Source organism: Osmerus mordax, chromosome 13 (assembly GCF_038355195.1).
Source record: "Osmerus mordax isolate fOsmMor3 chromosome 13, fOsmMor3.pri, whole genome shotgun sequence".
NCBI lineage: Eukaryota > Metazoa > Chordata > Actinopteri > Osmeriformes > Osmeridae > Osmerus > Osmerus mordax.
The window spans coordinates 4,413,710-4,434,244 of NC_090062.1; the positions used below are offsets into that span (position 1 = coordinate 4,413,710).

Sequence of the window (20,535 nt, forward strand, 5' to 3'; positions counted from 1 at the left end):
GGATCGCCTCCCCCTCCCCCCTTCCCCCCCTCCTGATAGATTACATTCCACCATTGTCAGGCTGGCCCTTGGAATCCTCCACTCCGCCCTTCCAGTCGGAGGGGAAAAAAAGTCCCTACAGCGATAACAGCAGGAATGCCATCTTCAATCCTGATCTTCCTCCATGCCGGAGAAGAATCCCCCAGAGAGTGAAAGAGCTCTCTGTTTCTTTACCTCCACCTCTCCCTTGGTTTGTGCCCTGTCATCCCTCCATCTGTGGGGATCAACAGCGCTGGAGAGGAGAGAACACCACAGGCCAGGTTTTGTCCCAGTCTCACTGTGCACTGCGCCCCCCTCAGGTCACTCTGAGAACTTCCGCCTGCATGTATTTAACTAGGACAGTCTCCTCTGTCCAGGGATCTGTGGTAGAGAGGGAGCTCAGGATCAGCCAGCAGCCAGCAGGACAGACGGACAGAGACAATAGGAGCTCAGACGGTGGAGGAAAAAAAAAAGAAACTCTATCACTGTGATCCGCGAAGAGAGGAGGGAACGAGAGACAGATGTGTAAAGAGGGAAGGAAAAAGGAAGAGACGAAATCTCAGGACAGTGAGGGAAGAAAGAAAGAAAGAAAGAAAAAAACGTTTTGGGTCCAGCTGGCTGCCAGAGAGATAGAGAGGCGGAGAGAGAGAGAGAGAGAGAGAGAGAGAGGGACAGAGAGAAGAAGGCGAAGCGACGACAGAGTAGAGAAAAAGAGAGAGAAAGTGAGAGCGAGGGCGAAGTAGAGATCGACGGATCAAAGGACACGTGTCTCACAAGAAAAATTGCAGGAGCCACTGGGCTCCTCGTCGCCCTTCCTGTCGGGAAGGTGTGCAGTGGGAGTGCCGCAGGAGTCCTCTGGTCTGCATGTTCAGGAAGGGCTGTCCAAACAGTAAGGCTGGCTAAACTCGACAGTCACTAACAATTCACGAGTGATCCGCGTGACTTGATGTCTGCCCCTTTGGAATGACTCACACCACAGAAGACCACCACAGTTAAAGCAACAGAAAGCACCACAATAGACTACATGAGACCACCACACTGGAACACACTACACTACATCAGACCACATCAGACCACCACTGAAGTTCACGGCAGTCAAGCAAAGTTCAGAAGACCACAGGAGCTGAGCAGGAAATGGACCCACAAAGACACGGGCAAAGATGCCGAAAGGTAGGCGGGTCAACAGATACACTATGCAGGTGGATAGGGTCACGGAGACACGTAAGCAGATAGACAAGCCGGGTGGACAGATAAGACAGGCGGGCCGAGAGTCAAGTGTCATCGTACCATCCACGTCGTCATCGCGCGGTGCAACCTCAAAGCCAAAGTGACATGCCGTCTGTGCTTACGCAAGCTCCGGCATATAGCATGCAACTCCCTCCCCCTGCCCCCCCCCCTCCCCACATGCGTGAGGAGACCGGCACGACACATGCCTGCACGGAGCACCCAGCAGCACAGGATGAGATGACATAGACATTACAGACCCGCACCTGCACACGCACACACACACCACAAACGCACATACACGATACATGTGCACAGGTATAACATATATATATATAGATGTGATATTTCAGCATGTCAGAGTGCCGCTGTGTGTTGTGTGTCTGTGACCGTCTGGTCGAGGCTAAGGGCAGACACGGCTGCAGTGGTCAGTCTTCTGACCCCACTCTACTCTCCTCTGCTCTACTGTACGCTACGACTATCGTTATCTTCTCAGTTCTATTCAACTGTAGTCTTCTGTACTATTTTATGATGCTGTCATGCTATGAAGGTGTGAGGGGGGGGGGGGTCGTGGTTGAGGAGCTCTCTGATTGGTGGATGGATTGTCTCAGGGCATCAGGTTGTGGGCGTGGCTAGGCCGTCCGCCCAGCCTAGCTGCAGCAGAGGGTAACCCTGGCAACCTTGGCCTGTTGACTCCACCCCCGACCGCCCTACTGGCCAATCACGTACATGGATGAGAAACAAACGAATAAGACGATGGATGAAGAAAAACAAGGAAAAACAAACAAACAACAAAGAAAAACAGAAAAAAGGAAAGTTAAGTCTGGCCTCGGGGGAGGGGTGGAGGGGAAGGGGGGGGGCAGTGTGCCTGTCAAAGACTGACAACAAATCCAATGGAGGGAGGGGGGAGGGAGCTTAGATGGAGGGTTTTATTGAGGGTAAACGTAACCTTCTGATGGATTAAAAACGTGCCAGGAAAACAAAAAGCAAGGATTTGTTTTTGACAGCATACTTTTAACAAAAGCATTTAACATGAGATCAATAAAAACAAGACTAACTTAAATAAGGGTTTAGCTCTCCAGTCAGGACAGTGAAAAAAAGAGAGTAGAAAAAGGAAGACAGAGAAAAAGATGGAGTTCAACATCTAAAAAGAGTGTTGGAAGAAGATAGGGGGATGATTTTACTGTGGACTGCATACGGTACATGTGGAGTACGTTGCGTGGGTACCTGGGTGTGTGTGTGTGTGTGTACGATTGCGTGTAGCATAACGTACCCTTCCTCCCTCTCGCCCCTGACAGTCCAGGTCTCCCGCCCATGGCCAACAGGAAGCATGTTTGGTCCCGGTCGGAGGCGGGGCTAAACACCTGGCCGTCCTCAGGTGACATCACCTGGTCGATGTGGGGACAGTCCTCATTGGCCAGTGCTGCCTTGGCAGCCTCCCCGTTCACTTTGGGATCTGGAACATCACATACACATGACACATGGGTCACCATCACCATAACAAGAGGTTGAAGGAGGAAAGAGTGACTTAAAACAAGTGCTGTCTCTATGGCATGACCTGCCACATAGACCTGCCTAAACTCCCCAACAATCAGAAACGACACATTCCCAGCATGCAAAGCAGTCATCAATAAACTAGTATGGGTAGCGTTTTTAGCCACCGCCTGCATTCTCCAGCAAGTTTCAAGTATGTGTTTTTGAGTTTGCGAGTGTATGAATTTGTGTGTCTCTGTGTGTGTGCTTGTGTGTGTGTGTGTGTGTGTGTGTGTGTGTGTATGTATGTGTGTGTGTGTGTGTGTGTATATGTATGTGTGCGTGTGTATGTGTGTGTGGTACGCTAGTATGCTTCATTACATCAGCTACTCAAGGGAGCAGCTTTTTTGTGAGAAGTGCTTTACAAGTTATGCAACCTTTCCTCTGCAAGCAGAGGTTGTCTGTGTGACTCAGGTTTTCAGATAACGGGGCTGTGAGGTGAGAGCTGTGGATCAGGTACAGATGTACTGTGTGTGAGCTTCAGTTGCCCGATCAGGAGAAGTTGTTTAAAGTCTGCAGAGGCCCCATCTATTGTGCATTGCCTGGAAACTGTCGTCATGGTAACAGGCGCTGGCACGGAATAAAAGACTGGGAGAGGATGAATAAAGGCTTTAGGTACGCAGGGGTCCAACCTCTGGCGACATCTTTTATTGGTCAATATCTCTGAGGTCATCCTACAACATGACTGAACCTCGTGAAGCTGGATAGTACATGCAATGGATTGTGGACGCCAGTATGCAGACAGATTCAGAGACAGAAAGAGCTGGAGAGAGACGGGTCTCACCTATCCGGTTGACTTCTTGGACTTCCTGCGCGGCCTGAGGGCACGTGTCGTTGTACGAGGCGTGTTGCGGGATGGAGTCGATGCGTGTGACGTGGGGAGGGCAGGTTTCACTGTGCGGGGCGTGCTGGGAACACGTGTCGCTGTGCAAGCTCGGGCGTGGAGAGTTGAGCCCCGAGCGACAGTAGTTGGGGGAGCCGGGCTGGGGCGCTCGAGGGATGTGTTTGTTCTTCTTCTTTGGTAGCTTCTGCTTGGCCATGGCCAGGGAGTAGTACATGCCGAAGTTGTTGACGATGACGGGCACGGGCATGGCGATGGTCAACACGCCCGACAGGGCGCACAGAGCGCCCACCAGCATGCCCGACCACGTCTGGGGGTACATGTCGCCGTAGCCCAGCGTCGTCATGGTGACCACCGCCCACCAGAAGCCGATGGGGATGTTCTTGAAATGCGTGTGATCGCTGGCACGGGGGTCGTTGGGCGAGGCTCCGATGCGCTCGGCGTAGTAGATCATGGTGGCGAAGATGAGCACGCCCAGGGCGAGGAAGATGATGAGGAGGAGGAACTCGTTGGTGCTGGCGCGCAGCGTGTGGCCGAGAACACGGAGCCCCACGAAGTGACGGGTCAGCTTGAAGATGCGCAGGATCCGGACGAAGCGCACCACCCGGAGGAAGCCCAGGACGTCCTTGGCCGCCTTGGACGACAGGCCGCTCAGCCCCACCTCCAGGTAGAAGGGCAGGATGGCCACAAAGTCGATGATGTTCAGGGTGTTCCTCACAAACTCCAGCTTGTTGGGACAGAAGGTGATCCTCATGAGGAACTCGAAGGTGAACCACATCACGCAGACGCCCTCGATGTACGTGAGGTAGACCACCGTCTCCGTCTCCTGGTACACGCGGGTGCTGTTGTCCACGGGGTCGATGTCCGTGTAGTTGACGATGGGGTTGAAGGCCTCGTGGGTCTCCAGGCAGAACGTTGTGATGGAGACCACGATGAAGAAGAGAGAGGCAAAGGCCACCCGCTGTCGGGGAGGAGAAAAAGAGAGCGCGGGATAAGTGAAAGGGATAAGGGAACAGAGGAAAAGAGAGAGAGAGAGTTTAGGATGTGGTGATGCTGGATGGTAGGCACTCAAGTGTGCTCGACTGAAGAGCATCTGATTTCATGCTGAACTTCTGGGAAAGGGCTACGCTACAACTCAGGCAATTAGAGGGGCAATAGAACACTGTGTTTGTGTGTGAGTATATGTGGTTGAGTGTGTGTGTGTGTTTGTGTGTGTGTGTGGAGCAGGTTCCTAATAAAGGCTGACAGTACAGTCTTGTTTACACAGTGGCATCAAATAGGCAGACTGGAATGAACCTGACAAGCATGAAACTCACCACTGAGAAACACTCTCACTCTCTGGCCTCCCAGATACACAGGAGAGGAGGATTGATGGGCGATGAACATGTTTGAAAGCTAACTCTTCAACATGCCTCCAGATAGGTCCTCCTACCAACCCATATTCAAGCACTTCATGTTATTTTTGAACATCTAGAGATGCCCTATATTGGCCGCTCATTTAAAGCTGGCCAGCTAACTTTATCATTCGACTTTGTGGGACACGAGATTCCCTTTGAAGAAACTCCGAAACGGTGAGAACATGCTGAAGAACCGAGCTTGATGCCAGCCATGCTGTTGGGATACACCACCATACCGTCCAGTAACAGATATGTGCAATACACCACAGTACAGAACAACGCAGTAAACCACTGTACCGTACAGTACAATACATCACTATGCGGTACCACGTAGTTCAGTGCAGTGTGTGCATTAGCTCTGCACTGTTATGGAGCCACTGCGTGTAGGAGACAGACTGCAGGCCTCCTCTCCCACCTCCCACTCCCACTCAGCTTGGCTCCCAGAGATGAAAGCCTGTCACGTTCTCCTGTGGAGGCACCTTGTTCTCCTCCCATCTGGCCCCCTGGAGGTGGAGAGGAGCCGAAGATCACGGAGAACACAGAGCGCGCGAGCCCCGAAGACGCGCCCGTGGCGAACGAGTGGGTCGTACGTGTGTTTGTGTTTGGGAACGGGTCCAGTGGGTGAGTTCATGCACACCTGGTGTTTGAAAACAGTGTTTTTTAAGAGACTCAGAGTGAGAGTCATCGCGGCGGAGTTTCCGTGGAGATATTACTCTTGTGATGATGTAGGTCTGTCTGCAACTTCTCAGACCAAATGTCTCCTCAGGCTACTGGAATGTTATTTGACTCTATTGACAGGTGGATGTGAGAGACAACATGGAGAGGAATTCCCCTCAGATCACATTGATGTAATTACTTAAAGATGTCTGCCTGTCTGCCAACCTCCCTGTCTCTCTGTTGGCCTGTCTACCCGCCCGCCTGTTTACCTGCATGTCTGTGTCTAGGTTTCTGTCGGCCTGTCTTTCTGCCAGTCACTCAGCCTGTCTGACCAGCTCTCTCCTTGCCCCAGTTTGGAGCTTGCAGCCAAGTTCCCAGAGACAGCTAGTCAGGGTCATTTTTTATGCAGGGCTCTCAGAGAGCCACTCAGAATATGTGTGTGTGTGTGTGTGTGTGTGGGGGGGGGTGATACGTGCACACGTGCGCTTTTTTCACACGCAATACGGTGCTGTTATAAGAGGGTCTGTTTTATCGATAGAAAAGTCATTGAGGGTTTATGTTTTGGACGCAAGTGCACTTTTTTTCCCCTCCACTCCCTGCGATGTAGTATGGATCTCATTCTGAAGTCAAGGACAGGTCAAGGCACTGAGAAACGTGATGTGTGTGTCCCTCGGGTATGGAGCATGGCTCAAGGGTCATGCCCTTATCACGTTTGTCAGTACTGGGACTGGAGGAGGATGCTGCACTTCCACACCCACACACCTCCACACCCACACACCTCCACACCCACACACCTCCACACCCACACACCTCCGCACCCACACACCTCCGCACCCACACACCTCCACACCCACACACCTCCGCACCCACACACCTCTGCACACACACCCCTCCACACCCACACACCTCCACACCCACACACCTCCACTCTCACTTTCCAGTATTCAACAGGCCAAACGTACACACCTACTCTTCACCCACACACAGATGCACAAGCCTCCTCTTACAAAATAGCATACCCCCTAACCCCTAGCTCCTGCTCTGACCCCTTTCACAGATTTCATACTGTCTCCAACCCCTGGTCATTCCCTATCCTTAGCCTTGATCTCACTCTAGTCTACAGAGTAAAAGTGATTTAAAGGAATTATAATGATATACATGATTAGTGGAGTCCCTATCTCACCCCCTCTAAAGATCTATCTTGGCAATTTCTCTGACAAAGTGTCCGACTGTGCAAAGGCTTATAAACAATTGAACAGAAGAAACATCAAATATTTAACCTTGGCTCTATGTGGTCTTTCATCCAGTCTTCATGAGTTAATTCTGGAAAGCAACCCCGGAACGCTTATCAAGTTGACGCACGAGGGGAGGCCACCAATCGATCGGACATGCCGCCTGGATACAACACACGTTTTCAGCGCGCGAGCGCACACTGTTGTCATTGCAGTTTCCCCTGCCTGAACGAACTTGGACTGTAATATCAACCACAATTAAATTAACTAAGAGTGAATGCAGTATGCAGTATAGACAACTCACCCTTGCATATTTAGAAGAGTATGGATCTTCAAAGAGTGCCCAAACGCGCCGCTGCCACCGTCTCCAATGGAATCCCGCCTTGGCGTCCGCTGAGTCCCCGAGGGCCAGCCTCTTGGTCATCTCCATCTCATCGTCTCCATCCCCAGGGTCTCCTAACATATCCGCTTCCGTGTCATCAGACCCATTCTCAGCAGGCCCACCCCCAAAGCTATCCAAAGCCTCCTCGGCCTCTCGGTGTTGTCGATAAGTCATCCAACAGCATGGTTCAACGTCCGTTTCGTCGATACCCCAGAACGCCAACTCCTCTTCGTACAATGGCCCGCATACATCCGCAGGGCAATGCAACTTACCGGTCCTGTAGTAATTAAGAATGTGGGCGAAGACGCCCGGGTGACGGTCAAAGAAAAATTCATCAATCTTTGCATCATAGTCAAAGTGGCTGTGCGCGTCGGGCTCCGCGAGCCAAGCTAACCGGGTTCCCGGCAAGGTGCGAAGGGTGCTTCGGTAGGTCTGGTGCCGGATCCCTCCCACGTTAATCACGATACGGTCGTTTTCGTCGCCTTGGCCCATTGCGTCGCTTATACATGTCTCGAGCAGTTCCCTGGCAGTCTAATCCACATCTTTACCGAGACAATGCTGTGAGACCTGGCCATCACTGGAGCTGAGGGTGGTTATGATGAGGAGGGTGAGAAGAGGAGAAGGAGATGAAGACACAGAGACCTGGTTTTAGCAGTCAAAACACTACAATTTAGAAGAAGCGAGGAAGGCTAGGCTAACCCTACCAAAGACATCACTGCCTCGCCTGCTCAGATATTTAAGAAACTGCAGAGAATGAGGGGGAAAGATCACTAAGACTCCCAGGCTATAACATGTATGGTAACATCCCCAAAACAAAGACGTCCAGATCTCAAGAGTCCAGATAAATTGCTATATAAAATCCTTGCAGCCAAATCCAAACCCGTTTGAATATATCCAGGGGTGGTTCTGAAGGGACAGCACCAGTAGCTCTTAGCGCATCTCTCTCTCTTTCTCTCTCTCTCTCTCTCCTCCTACCGTTCTTGAAATAAGACACTTGCTCTTCTTCCAATGTCCTCTCTGATCGCACCAGAAGCAAGACTATAGGGAGATCTCGATTGATTTGTGCCAATTACCGTTGACTTCATGCACCTGTTTATTTTTAGACAGCTCGATGCGGTTCCTCAAAGAACGCGCCACTGCATGTCACTGCATGCAATCTGACGTGCATGCTCTATACAACATACAAGAGAAAACCATGCGCAAAGCCTTTTTCAGCAGACCAAAAAAAGATGCTGGATTTTTTAGAACGATACGCGGATTAAAGTTAAATCACGAGCTTTGAACATGAATCTGTCAGTTGCACAGTTGTTTTGGCACGTTATAAAGTTAATGCTGCTCAATCAATAATTGTCGACAACATTTAGCAGGCCAGTGGATATGCTGGTATGGATCGCCATTGATGAACCACAAACAGGTCTTATTTAAATCAAGGTTTCTTTTAAGGAAGGCAATGTGAGCAACCTGATACTAGACAGATTCATTGCCTCAGATGTATAGTAACAGCAGTTTCAGAATAGACCTGTACAACACACCGCCCCTCCCAGGCAATTTACCAAATACTGCAGAAGCATGGATCTCTTTACTAAAGTCGACCTGTAGGTGTCACCCTTGCACAACTAATTAGGTGCAAAGAGAGAACGAGGTAGACTACAAATATTAAACTGTTCAGGCGGACTCACCCGAAAAGACTGCGTACATTTTGTCGGTTGTGTGTGGTGTGGGCTGCCATCATTTTTTTCAGGGGCGGGGGAATCACAGGGTGTTGCCTATGTGCTTCGACTGAACCTCAGACCTACAAAGAGCGTTGTCGAAAAATTCAGTTTCCTTTTATTCAAAGATCTCTGACCTGCGTATACCAATCGCGTCTAAAGGATCCGAAATCTTCAACCATGGGAGTGGAAGGCTGCACCAAATGTATCAAATATCTCCTTTTCTTCTTCAATTTCATCTTTTGGGTATGTTTGTGTTGCATATTAAATTAAAATGTTCTCATAATCTTGCGTTTTAGTAGATATTATGAGTATTTTTATAATTTAAAGCTAGCCACTCTTATAGGCTAGTTCAATTTTAAGTAACTAAAAATTAAGGAGAAAAAATCACTTGCACTGCAGCCTACTGGAGGCATCTAAGAACGATCCCTTTAACTTTTGGCGTAATGCTTGCATTGACCAACTCATTGTTGTTAGGCCTATCTTTCTTATTGAAAAAAACATATTTTTTTTCGGAGATCTATTTATGGCCTAAACACGCTGGTGCGCGGTGCGCCCTCATATCCAGTACAAATAACGGTACAGGAGTGGCCATATTCAAGGGACCGCATCGTACAGACCATTATTGAACGTTTATGTTACGTTGTATTTTTTTTTTACTGAATAATAGAATAAACCCGTAGGCTGGGTATTGGACTTAATTTGAGAGCGCGGATTATCAAACAGGACGTGTTTATGTATTCAAAATATGCATTGTTTGGATTGGTAGCCTAGTCTTAATACCCTTAGACAAATGTTGCCTAATAATATCTTTAGGCCTAACCGAATTTGTCTGTTATTTGCTCATTTAATAGTGGACATTGGCTAGTAGTTTTCAACGCTGTGGCCAGACCATGTTTATTATGTGAACAACTCTACCACCATCCACATTCTTTCCTCGGCGAGGAACATAAGGGAGGGAGGGAGGTCTAAACGAGCCCGAATCCCCTTGGCTCTGAGACCGAGGAAGTTAGCAATGGTGGATGAATCACTTGAACGGAAATTGTGACAAAATGATTACAAACATGTTATTCATAGCAACGCTTCTATAGACAGACAACTTTTCATTTTGAGACAGAATTATAAATCTTTATTTTAAAGATGAGAATATATAGTTTTTTTGTTACACAATATGTATATTTGAAGTTGACTGAAGACAGGTGATATTTTAGCCTATATCCAACTCTCAAAGACTAATAGCCTACTATTTGGAACAGATGAGAATGGAATCAAAATGCCTGTGTTCCAGTCCCTTACATCACTAGACACAACAGATGGATTGAAAGCCTCAAGGCTGTAGAGAAGTCAAGGCTACCAAATGTTGTAAACTGTGAGGCCAAACTCTTGCTTTATATGTTTCAGTTTGAAGGAGAGCTGTGACTGGGGATAGTGATAGATGGTATGTCATGAGGCTGGACCTGAGACTATAGGGCCGAAGCTGGGTCCAGTGGCATTGGGCTTCATCTGGTCTGGGTACAGGCTGTAGTCAGCAGTGACTCATAGCTTCATCCTGACATTATCTATTGCAAGAGGATCTGGATGGAAATAGCTAATTGGTTAAGCACATCCTGTCATGTGAACATACAATTGTTTTTATGTTCCGTCTTGATAGTGGTCTCTTGAATTTATTCTGAAGGACTGTCAGTCGAAATGTCTGTGTGTGTGGTTGTGTGTTTCTGTTCCAGTTCAACTCTTCTCGAGGTCAGGTTAAACCCCTTTCGATCCTATACCTCACGAGCCTGCCAGGCATTTTACAATCTCTCGTCCACTGGGCCAGAGACAGAAATAGACCTCACACCAGAGGGGCAGAGCTGTAACTAACTACCCCACTCATACCACAACTCAAACTTAACTGTAGTAAGGAACTTGGAGCAAAACAATATTTGTTATTTTCGTTTTCCCTTTAATAACTTTCTCTAAATGTAGATGGGGAAGTGGATATCAGGAAGCTGGTTAAACACACTTTTGGCATCAGTTGCATTTTTCATTAAGTTACTGTACTTTTGATACTTTTGGAATGTTGATCATATCCACTGACTGGTTGTGACTCATACAACCAGCCCAGAACTTACATGGACAGAGGTTGCTGAGAACCCCCCACTCAGAACCCCACCCTTCTCACCCTGGCTTGGGAGGGGAGCTGACAGGTGGTCAGGGTGGAAAGGAGGAGGGTGTGGGGCTATAGCATGTTATGTCCATCAGAGGGGGACTGGCAGGTGGAGGGAGGAAGGGAAAAAGAGAGGGAGGGAGGGAAGGAGAGAAAGAGAGGGAGGGAGGGAGGGAGAGAGAAAGAGAGGGAGGGAGGGAGGGAGAGAGAGAAAGAGAGAAAGGGAGGGAGGGAGGGAGGGAGGGAGAAAGAGAGGGAGGGAGGGAGAAAGAGAGGGAGGGAGGGAGGGAGAAAGAGAGGGAGGGGTGCATTTAGACCGTGTTGTATCCATTAGAGGACCAGCGACAGCTGAGGGAGCACTCCAAATACAGGAGGAGGACAGCTGACTCAAACTGACGTCTCAGTAAACTTCAACTAATTTTACCTAATCCTTAACAAATTCAACAATATACCACAAGTAATGGTCTGTTTTGATAGTGGTTGTTTACTGTGTAGTACATGGCAAGGTAAACATGGCATAGGATTGCGCTGTTGAGTTCTCCTGGTCGAATTCTAGATGTTCTCCTCTGGCGCTGTTGCTAAGGGTTGTCAAGCCTGCTGAGAGACTGCCAGCAATCTCACAAAAACAACCTTTAAACAAGGTGGTCGTAGCCAGAAAAGCCAGAGTAGCTCAACATACTGAATCAATCACGGGTTAAAAAGATATTTTGTCTCTTATTTACTCCACCAACCCTGTGTATTTTATTGGGTTCATTTGCTAATGTAGATTTTAGAAAAACAAACATTTAGGACATGAGGTTTACAAGCCCTATCGCTTTACTAAGAGTTTGGTAACAAAGTGGTGGGTCTGTTTGACTTTACAATAAACGATTAGCTGGTCAAACTCTACCTTTGATCCAAGGGGATGTAAATTTCATGCCATTCCCACCTGTCTGTTGCTGTTGTAGACCCAGTCTGACTGGGTTTAAACTGCATGTATGGGTCCTTGTGTGTATGTGTGTGTATACAGCATGTGTGTGTGTGTGTCTATATGTGTGTCTGTGTGTGACCACAGAGCATCTCTTCCTTGCGACTAGAATGCTAGCACTCTTGGCCTCACCCTTTGGCACTCTCACTGTTTATCGGGTTGCTAGGCAGCAGTTTGTCTCCGCGCTGGAATGGGCCTCTCTGTAAGAGAGTAGGGGGGTAGAGGGTGGGAGGGATGGGGGGGGAGGGTTAGGGGATGAGAGGACAGAAAAGACGTTTGGCCAGAGCCTGTTTCCTGCGTGCTCCACTGGACGTCACACGTTGCACAGAGAGAACCTCTGTGTGGGTTTTGTAAGTGGTGACATTTGAGCTTGTGGCGGTGTCTTTCCGGGAAAGTGTGACAAGAGGGTGATACCCTGAGCCAGCTGTGATATTATGATGATTCACAGCATGTAGTGTTGTAACTGCTGCTGTGGATGTCTTCACATATCCTTTATTACAGTATTTATTGTCTGTAATAAGACAATATGTCTGTCTGTCTGTATGTCTGTCTAACTAAAGTTATGGCTGTCATGTCCAGCTTGCAGGAGGTGTGATCCTGGGAGTGGCTTTATGGCTGAGACATGACCAGCAGACCAGCAGCCTGCTGGAGCTCAAATTTGAGGACTCCCAGCCTCCCAGCACTTTCTACCTCAGTAAGTATCCTCACACCACCTACTCAGCATAAATACCTATAAACACAATTTCCTATCTGGAAATCTGTCATCTACCTGCTCTCTCTCTCTCTCTCTCTCTCTCTCTCTCTCTCTCTCTCTCTCTGTCTACAGTAGGCTATCTTTCTTTCTCACCCTCTCTCTTTATTTTCCTCCTCTGCGTTTCAGACTGTATCACTAACCCCTAAAGGAATCTTGGCTTCAGTTGAGTTCCTAATTCCATTCTCTTTAGGAAAACCTTGTGGATCTGAGGTTTGCTACCAAAACACATCTTTAAAAAATCAATATGCCAAAGTGCAAATACAAGTTGCCATCATATCTTGGATTTTCCATGGTTGAGCCATAAATGAAGGCTGGTACACCTCCCTTCCCCCACCCCTACTGGAGGAATATAGTCTCTTTTTTCCAGGATGTTATTGTAAATAATAATACGTTCTTAATTAATCTGCCTTGTACCCCTTTCACACATGTGCACAGTAAAAAGAAAAAGAAATAATATTAAACTATATTATCACTGCAACTTTATTTGGTCTGCCAAGACACACTGTGCTGTAGGATGGCATCCAAGCTGCCTGCTGGAAAACATGAGGCAAACTCTCACTGAAGGAAAGCAGACTTCAGACACTGATTAGTCAGAACAGGCTCAAGGTTCACAGGAGCCACACCAGCGGCCCCCAGCAGGCTCCCTCTAAAGACCGGACTGGGAAAGGGGGAGTCTGGAGTCTTTTAAGGGCCAAAAACTGGACTGGACTGCTGTCCCATTTCCCCATGTTGGTGTTTAGAAAAGACTGGACTGGAGCAGGGTCTATGCACTGTGAAGGACAGACTGGACTGGAGCAGGGTCTATGCACTGTGAAGGACAGACTGGACTGGAGCAGGGTCTATGCACTGTGAAGGACAGACTGGACTGGAGCAGGGTCTATGCACTGTGAAGGACAGACTGGACTGGAGCAGGGTCTATGCACTGTGAAGGACAGACTGGACTGGAGCAGGGTCTATGCACTGTGAAGGACAGACTGGAGTGCTGTGTGTGACCTGGGGGCTTCCCAGTGTGTTATCTTTAGTGGCAGAATTGTGTTGCTGTGTTGAGGCAGACCATGTTTCTGTCCGCGGAGTTTCAAGGGAGCATTGAAGAAAGGGGGCGTGGTTTCTGTGGCGAAAAACAAAATCCCCTCACAACAAACTCACCCTAACAAACCTAATGGTTCCATCCTGCCTGTTATATAAACAGTCTCCATTTTTACAGCGTGGTCAGTAAAGGAAAAAATTCCTCACCAGCCCGCCCGCCTCGTCTTCTCCCCCTGAGAAAGTTTCCCTCCGTTCTTTCCACTGAAGCTTTCCTTTTCTCTCTTCCACATCTGGTTGTGGTTAACATCTATGGACTGTTCTTGGTGTCTGTCTGCCTGCTTCCACTCTACGCTCTGTCACTGCTATCTACCATCCCTCTCTCTGTCTCCCCCTATCCCTCTCTCCCTCTCCCCTATCCCTCTCTCTGTCTCCCCCTATCCCTCTCTCTGTCTCCCCCTATCCCTCTCTCCCTCTCCCCTATCCCTCTCTCTGTCTCCCCCTCCCCCTATCCCTCTCTCCCTCTCCCCTATCCCTCTCTCTGTCTCCCCCTCCCCCTATCCCTCTCTCTACCTCTATCTGTCTCCCCCTCCCCCTAGACATCACCCTGCCTCTTTTGGTTCCGCCCCCCTTCCTCCCCTGTTATTCCCCCTCTCTGTGCTGTTTGTGTAGATCTCCCCATCTTTCTGTTTTGCCTACTTCTGGGATACTTTCCACATTTGTCTTATGTAGTTCTCTGTAGTCTTCTCATAGAGAGTGAGGGTCTGTAGAGAGTGGTGGGGCTTAAATACCAGAGTTTCCCCTCGGTATACATACTGATGTAGGCTAGGCTGGTTAGTGTGGAGGGTTCCTCACACTGGAAAGCCTGACATCATGGACAGGTTGGTTTGACTGCAGCTTTTTCCTCTGCGGCCCCCAGACAGCTAGCTGTAATGAACTTAACAGCTGCATTGGGCATTACACCTCTCTCTCTCTCACTCTCTCTCTCTCTTCTCCACGCCAACGCACTCACTCACAAGCCACTGATTCCACAGAAGGACATTTCCATTCACTTCATGTTTAATTCTGACGTTTTGGGGCATTTGTCCATGTTTTGGACAGATGAAACGTCTTAGGTTTGACAAGTTACATATCTGCTACTGAGGCAATCGGTCTCCAGAGTTGAGTTTTTCTTTTGTTAAAAGATATGCATATTAGGTAGGTAGAAAGAGGTTAGGGTCATGGTAAACGAGCAGTTAGTGGATGCGTAAAAAGATAGGAAGGATTGAGCTGGGAGAGGAATACAGAGATAGAGGTGCGGGACAGTGTGGAGAGGGGGGAGGCAACATGCCAGCGCCCTGCTGCTCAGCAGGGGAGTCACGCCCCCCGGCCCGTCGGATGATGTCATGCCAGGGGACGGTCTCCTCCAGCCGTGATCGAATCAGCAGCCATTAGTTAGGTTAACCCCAACCCTTAGCCATTACAGAGATTGAAGGAGCTCTCGGACAGCCACTAAGCCATCGATTTATGAAGGGGGAGGGAAGGGGAGGGGGGAGTGGGGGGGGGGAGGGGCCGTCTTATCTCCCCCCCCATCTCTTCCGTGAGATGGAGGGGAGAGCGATGGTGTGATTGGGATTGTATGTGTGTATGCGTGTGGACTATAATACAATTAGCTTCCACATGACATGGGAACAAGACGTGGGGTTAGGGGAGGGGCTGGGCTGTTGCGGTACAACAAAGAGAGAGGATTGGGTAAGTGAGAGAGAGGCGAGTCTGTGCCAGGAAAGAGGGGAGGGAAGTGGGCAATCGAGCGAGACAGAAGAGAGAGAAAAACAACTGAAACAAACCGCCGTCCTGAAATTCGGACTTTCATCTGTAATTAACCTATGGATATAATCTTCACAAGCCTGTTTTACTTTTCCTTGTCCCATTGCACCATTCTCATTCTTCTTTCCTCGTCTACATTTCATTCTCCTCAACCGTTTTATGTTGCTGTCTCTCTCTTTCTCTTTCTGTACTCCTTTGCCTAAATACAGTGGTAAACTTCCATTGTACAATGCCAAAAACACTAATAAATCTCACAAACAGGTCTGCCCCCTGGTGGTGATATGTGGTAATGTCAGTCTTCACTGAAATGATCAGGCTTAGAAGGATTATCATGTTATCTCCATTTGAATTGTTTCACTATTTATTAATAATCTCTCTCTCTCATTCTCTATTATTTTTCAGGCGTTCACATTCTGATTGCTGTTGGCTCAGTGATGATGGTTGTTGGGTTCCTTGGTTGCTATGGTGCCATCCAGGAGTCCCAGTGTCTTCTAGGAACGGTGAGTCTCTGTTGTGTCACTGGGGTGTACTAAGAGTTCCACTTCTAATGATCGTGTGGTCAACTCCACTTTTAATGTTGTGTGGTCAACTCCACTTCTAATGATCGTGTGGTCAACTCCACTTCTAATGGTTGTGTGGTCAACTATACTTCTATTGGTTGTGTGGTCTTCTTCACTTCTAATGGTTGTGTGGTCTTCTTCACTTCGAATGGTTGTGTGGTCAACTCCACGTCTAATATATTTTTATTACTCTTAGTTCTTTGCTTGCCTGGTCATCCTTTTCGCCTGTGAGGTAGCTGCTGGAATCTGGGGCTTCATGCATAGAGATACGGTAAGAAGAAGATACTTCTTCTTGGAAAACAACATGCACATAAGTTCCCAGCCCCTCACATCAACCTCTCAAACGGGCATACCCACATAAACGTCCAAGTGTGAGTTGTATCGGCCTAACCGGATCAGTTAAGCTCTCACCTAACCCTAGCACTTCTGTGTCAGATTTCCAAAGAGATGGTCAACTTCTACGACTCGGTGTTTGAGAAAGCGGTGTCGGAGTCCAATTTTGAGCCCGACAGGAAGCAGGCTGCTGCGTCCGTGCTGAAAGTCTTTCACGAGACGGTATGGGTCCCACACGCACACACACACACTCACAGAGGGACACACACACACATACACAGACATGTCTGGAATTGAATAATATGGGTCTTTTTGTTGTAGCTGGATTGCTGTGGAAAGGGAGGTACTTCCCTGTCGAGTATCCTGACCAAGGGATTGTCTACGTTGGGACTCACCGATCTCTGCCCTAAGTCAGCTGCAAGAATGGAGGTAACAATTGACGCCCTGACCCACTGGAGAAACAAGCCTTTAGAGTCTAAGTCCGTAACTGTTGATAGTGAACACTATAGTGGAAACTTAACCTTGGGTCTCAATCTTGCAGAACTGTCACACCAAGATCAACGACCTGTTCTCTGACAAGATCTATCTCATCGGCATCGCAGCCCTGGTGGTGGCTGTTATCATGGTGCGTATTGGGATAGATAGACAGATGGATGGATGTCAGTATCAACAGATAGACAGACGTATGCATTGACAGTTGGAGGGATAGACAGATCAAGAGATGGGATAAGGAGATGCGGGAGAAACCTAGGATTTCAGATCAGCCCGATTATGTGTTTCGTGCACACAGAGACTAGAGAATACCCACCCCTGAATCATGGATTTCGTGTTGTTTCCCTCTCCCTCTCCTCCACCGTCTCTCTCTCTCTCTCTCTCTCTCTCTCTCACTCTCTCTCTCTCTGTCTCTCTCTCTCTCTCTCGCAGATCTTTGAGATGATCTTCAGCATGGTCCTCTGCTGTGGCATCCGCAACAGCCCGGTCTACTAAGAGCAGGAGGGAGGGGGACGACGACGGGGGGGGGACACCACAAGCCCACGACTGAAGGAGAACCTCTTCTGTCCTTTCTTTTTTACAGCCTGTCACATTCACATGTACTTGCTTGCCAAATCAGTCAGTCCTACGAAGATAAAAGCAAAATCTTATTTTTTATTGTTACTGTCATCAGTCACAGATGCTGTTTATATTTGACTAACGCTAGTCTACACACCAACACACACGCACACATAAACACACACACACAAACCTTGCACTTACATGCATGCGCACATCTACACACACATCCTGACCAGTACGGTCCATCTCGAATGAATAGATGATCAAAATATGAGAAATTGCTTCTTTCCATACAATTGTATTCTGCTGGCTTATTCAAATGTATCTGTATAAACTGTATATATTATTAGCTGTGCAGTAGGACTGTCTAGCATGAGTGTTGTGCTGAATCCTGTACTCCTGTACTCTCTGCTTGTCTGCCAACAACCACTAAGGACCAGTGAAAGGATGATGGTGATGTAGCACCATGCCAGAGGATCTGAACTAACCGAAGCCATAGAGAGGTCTCTCCTAGACTCCCTGCCTTATAGTGTGTCCATCGTTCGTTGTGTGTTATCCTGTCTTAACTCTTCGTGACTGTACACTAACTATCAGTATGGGGTTTGATTCCACTATACAGTTTACTAATAGGCTATTTTATAATTCTCCCTCCTTTATACGGACCCCATGTCTCATACCGGCCACTTTGCATAGCAGTTTCTTTGATTTCCTCCAGGTCTATTTAACCTCTGATGAGATGCTCTGTTGACTTTGGCTGCTAGCATGATGTAATGAGACCTGGGCGCGATGCCTTCTGCTGAACCCGACGTTTTCTGTCTCCACCACCAGAGGGCGCTCTTGGCTACGGCCATGGCTCCTCGTAGGGGGACAGTGGGTAGAGCCAATCAACAAGCTGATCCTGGATCAGTCTTATGTTTCTCAACTGATGCTTTGACAAACCGACCTTTAGTCTGTGGCCAGGGGAAACTTCATTCCAGACCTCTTTTCCGATCTGTTCACTGGCCTTCAGAAAGAGGCCGTTCTCAGTGGGTCACGCATGATACGCACGCACTCGCACACATACATACACACACACATACACACACAAACACACACAGAGAGAGAGAGAGATTCCCACTTATGCACATACATATTTACTGTATCATGAAGTGTAATCCTAAATACTGTCAGTCTTTCTTCACCAACAGATTACCACGCCTTGGTATCCTGTTATTTCTATGCTGTTAAGCGGTCAAGTGTCTTGTAACATGTACAGCTATACTCTTCTACTAATGACTTATGTAAAGACAGTGTAAGCCTTTATCTGTTGTTTGGTATGTTGTCAAGGGAAACAGCTGGGGATTTCAGTGGCAGTGTTCTGAAGTCAGTTGAGTTTGAAAACGAGAACCATGTGTGCTGGAGAGCATACCAGCGGCAGAGTGTGTGCTGAGCGGGGCTGAGGGTGGATTGATAAGAAAGACGAGGGCCACCTAAACCAGCAGAGCTCTGGTCTGGTGCTGTAGTCTATGTCACTGCCTTACAGAGACTCACTAGCTCACCGCCACTCAAATCTGGGCCTTTTCTCTCCTGTTTTAGACTTCGGTTTGGTTTGTTGCCCAAATATTAAGGGATTAAATGTATTTTACAAATAACGGAATGTCTCAGACCTTTGTATTCTTCCAATCAGGGGTGGGATCTTATCTTATTTGACAAAATCTTTGATGTTGGCTTGTTAAGAAATCCCAGCACTACACAGCAACACTTGCTGATCTCCCTCTATCTACAGTTTAAATCGGTGGAGGGAGTAGGCAGTTTAAATAATGTCGGTCCTCACAGATGGGGTCATACTCATCTCTCTCAACACGGTACTACTGCCTGCGCTCACAGTATAGACGTGTGTTGTCCTGCTGGGTGCTCACTAAGCCCCTACACTGTGGTCGTCTCTACGATCCCTTCCATCAGGAATCTGGCCGGACTGCTCACAGCTTCATATAACCACTTGGCATGAGGCTGTCTCCTCACGCCTCTCATGACCCTCTCCAGCCCCGGACCCTCCCCTGCCCCGGACCCTCTCCAGCCCCGGACCCTCTCCGGACCCTCCCCTGCCCCGGGTCCTCTACAGCTCCGGACCCTCCCCTGCCCCGGATCCTTTCCATCCCCAGACCCTCTACAACCCTTTCCAGCCCCGGACCCTCTCCAGCCCCAGAGCTCCGGACCCTGTCCCAACCAGGAGATCCCACTCTCACGTCATTGACCATAGACAATATAATCCAGATGAGCCTTTAAAATGTTGGGAATGCTTTTGAAGCTCTGTATCTCGTGTGTGTTTGTGTGTCTCTGTTGCATGTGTGTGTGTGTGTGTATAGAGAAGGTGGACATGTGTTACATGTTTGTGGTTATATCTGTGCCACATGTTTTCATTTTGGAGATACTTCTGGATGTGATTTGCCTTCTGGGGTGTGGCAGGCAATTGACAATGACTGATTTACAGTCTCTGTGACAACTGACTTGGGTGCGTGGGTGTATGTGTGTGTGCACGTGTGTGTGTGAACGCAGGTGTGTGTTGGCATCGTCGCCATCTGAACAGCAAACAGTGAAATCAACTAGAGCACTGTCAGACGTTTTCTTCGAGTGGATCTCAACTGTCAGCATCCAGGGATGTTGTTGACAGTGGTCAGCATTAAAGCACCGTAAGATGGGTCTACCAAACAAGATGCCCCCAAGCCAAAATGCACATTCTCTTGGATGAACAGGGTGCAAACTTTCATACAATGGTGCCAGCAACCACGTGTCAAATGCTTTGGATTCTGGACTAAACACTTCTCCGTGTTTCCAGAATTCGGATTGGTAGGGACTGGTCTGCTTCACACATGAGTTCTGGTTGACATATCTCAGTCAAGGCGGGATGATGTGTAAACGCC

The 20,535-nt window shown here is 48.3% G+C and overlaps 2 protein-coding genes across 3 annotated transcripts; one reads left to right on the plus strand and one right to left on the minus strand.

Annotated features, from left to right (window-relative positions):
- Positions 1-334: 334 nt before the first annotated feature.
- kcnc1a (potassium voltage-gated channel, Shaw-related subfamily, member 1a) lies at positions 335-7,791 on the minus strand. 2 transcript variants are annotated; one of them, XM_067249023.1, is made up of 5 exons: positions 7,207-7,776; positions 3,651-4,577; positions 3,560-3,593; positions 2,516-2,698; positions 335-399 (listed from the first exon to the last, which is right to left on the minus strand). In XM_067249023.1, the coding sequence occupies exons 1-5, from the start codon at positions 7,774-7,776 to the stop codon at positions 335-337; spliced, it is 1,779 nt and encodes a 592-aa protein (XP_067105124.1). The 2 variants fall into 2 exon arrangements, with proteins under 2 accessions (XP_067105124.1, XP_067105125.1); XM_067249024.1 differs by lacking the exon at positions 335-399 and having other exon boundaries at positions 2,325-2,698; positions 3,560-4,577; positions 7,207-7,791.
- A 1,221-nt stretch (positions 7,792-9,012) lies between these two features.
- Positions 9,013-17,724, plus strand: cd81a (CD81 molecule a). The gene is made up of 8 exons (XM_067249288.1): positions 9,013-9,239; positions 12,686-12,800; positions 16,092-16,189; positions 16,446-16,520; positions 16,685-16,804; positions 16,904-17,011; positions 17,124-17,207; positions 17,507-17,724. The coding sequence occupies exons 1-8, from the start codon at positions 9,174-9,176 to the stop codon at positions 17,567-17,569; spliced, it is 729 nt and encodes a 242-aa protein (XP_067105389.1). The 5' UTR covers positions 9,013-9,173; the 3' UTR covers positions 17,570-17,724.
- Positions 17,725-20,535: the final 2,811 nt, after the last annotated feature.

Bases quoted from the DNA above. Each gene is read 5' to 3' on its own strand.
- kcnc1a (XM_067249024.1), bottom strand. From the start codon at position 7,776: ATGGGCCAAGGCGACGAAAACGACCGTATCGTGATTAACGTGGGAGGG. The intron at 4,578-7,206 runs GTGAGTTGTCTA...CCTCCCCGACAG, and splicing joins ACTCTTCTAAATATGCAAGG to CGGGTGGCCTTTGCCTCTCT. The intron at 2,699-3,559 runs GTGAGACCCGTC...GTGATGTTCCAG, and splicing joins CCAAGAAGTCAACCGGATAG to ATCCCAAAGTGAACGGGGAG.
- cd81a (XM_067249288.1), top strand. From the start codon at position 9,174: ATGGGAGTGGAAGGCTGCACCAAATGTATCAAATATCTCCTTTTCTTC. The intron at 16,190-16,445 runs GTGAGTCTCTGT...TATTACTCTTAG, and splicing joins CCCAGTGTCTTCTAGGAACG to TTCTTTGCTTGCCTGGTCAT. The intron at 17,208-17,506 runs GTGCGTATTGGG...TCTCTCTCGCAG, and splicing joins TGGTGGTGGCTGTTATCATG to ATCTTTGAGATGATCTTCAG.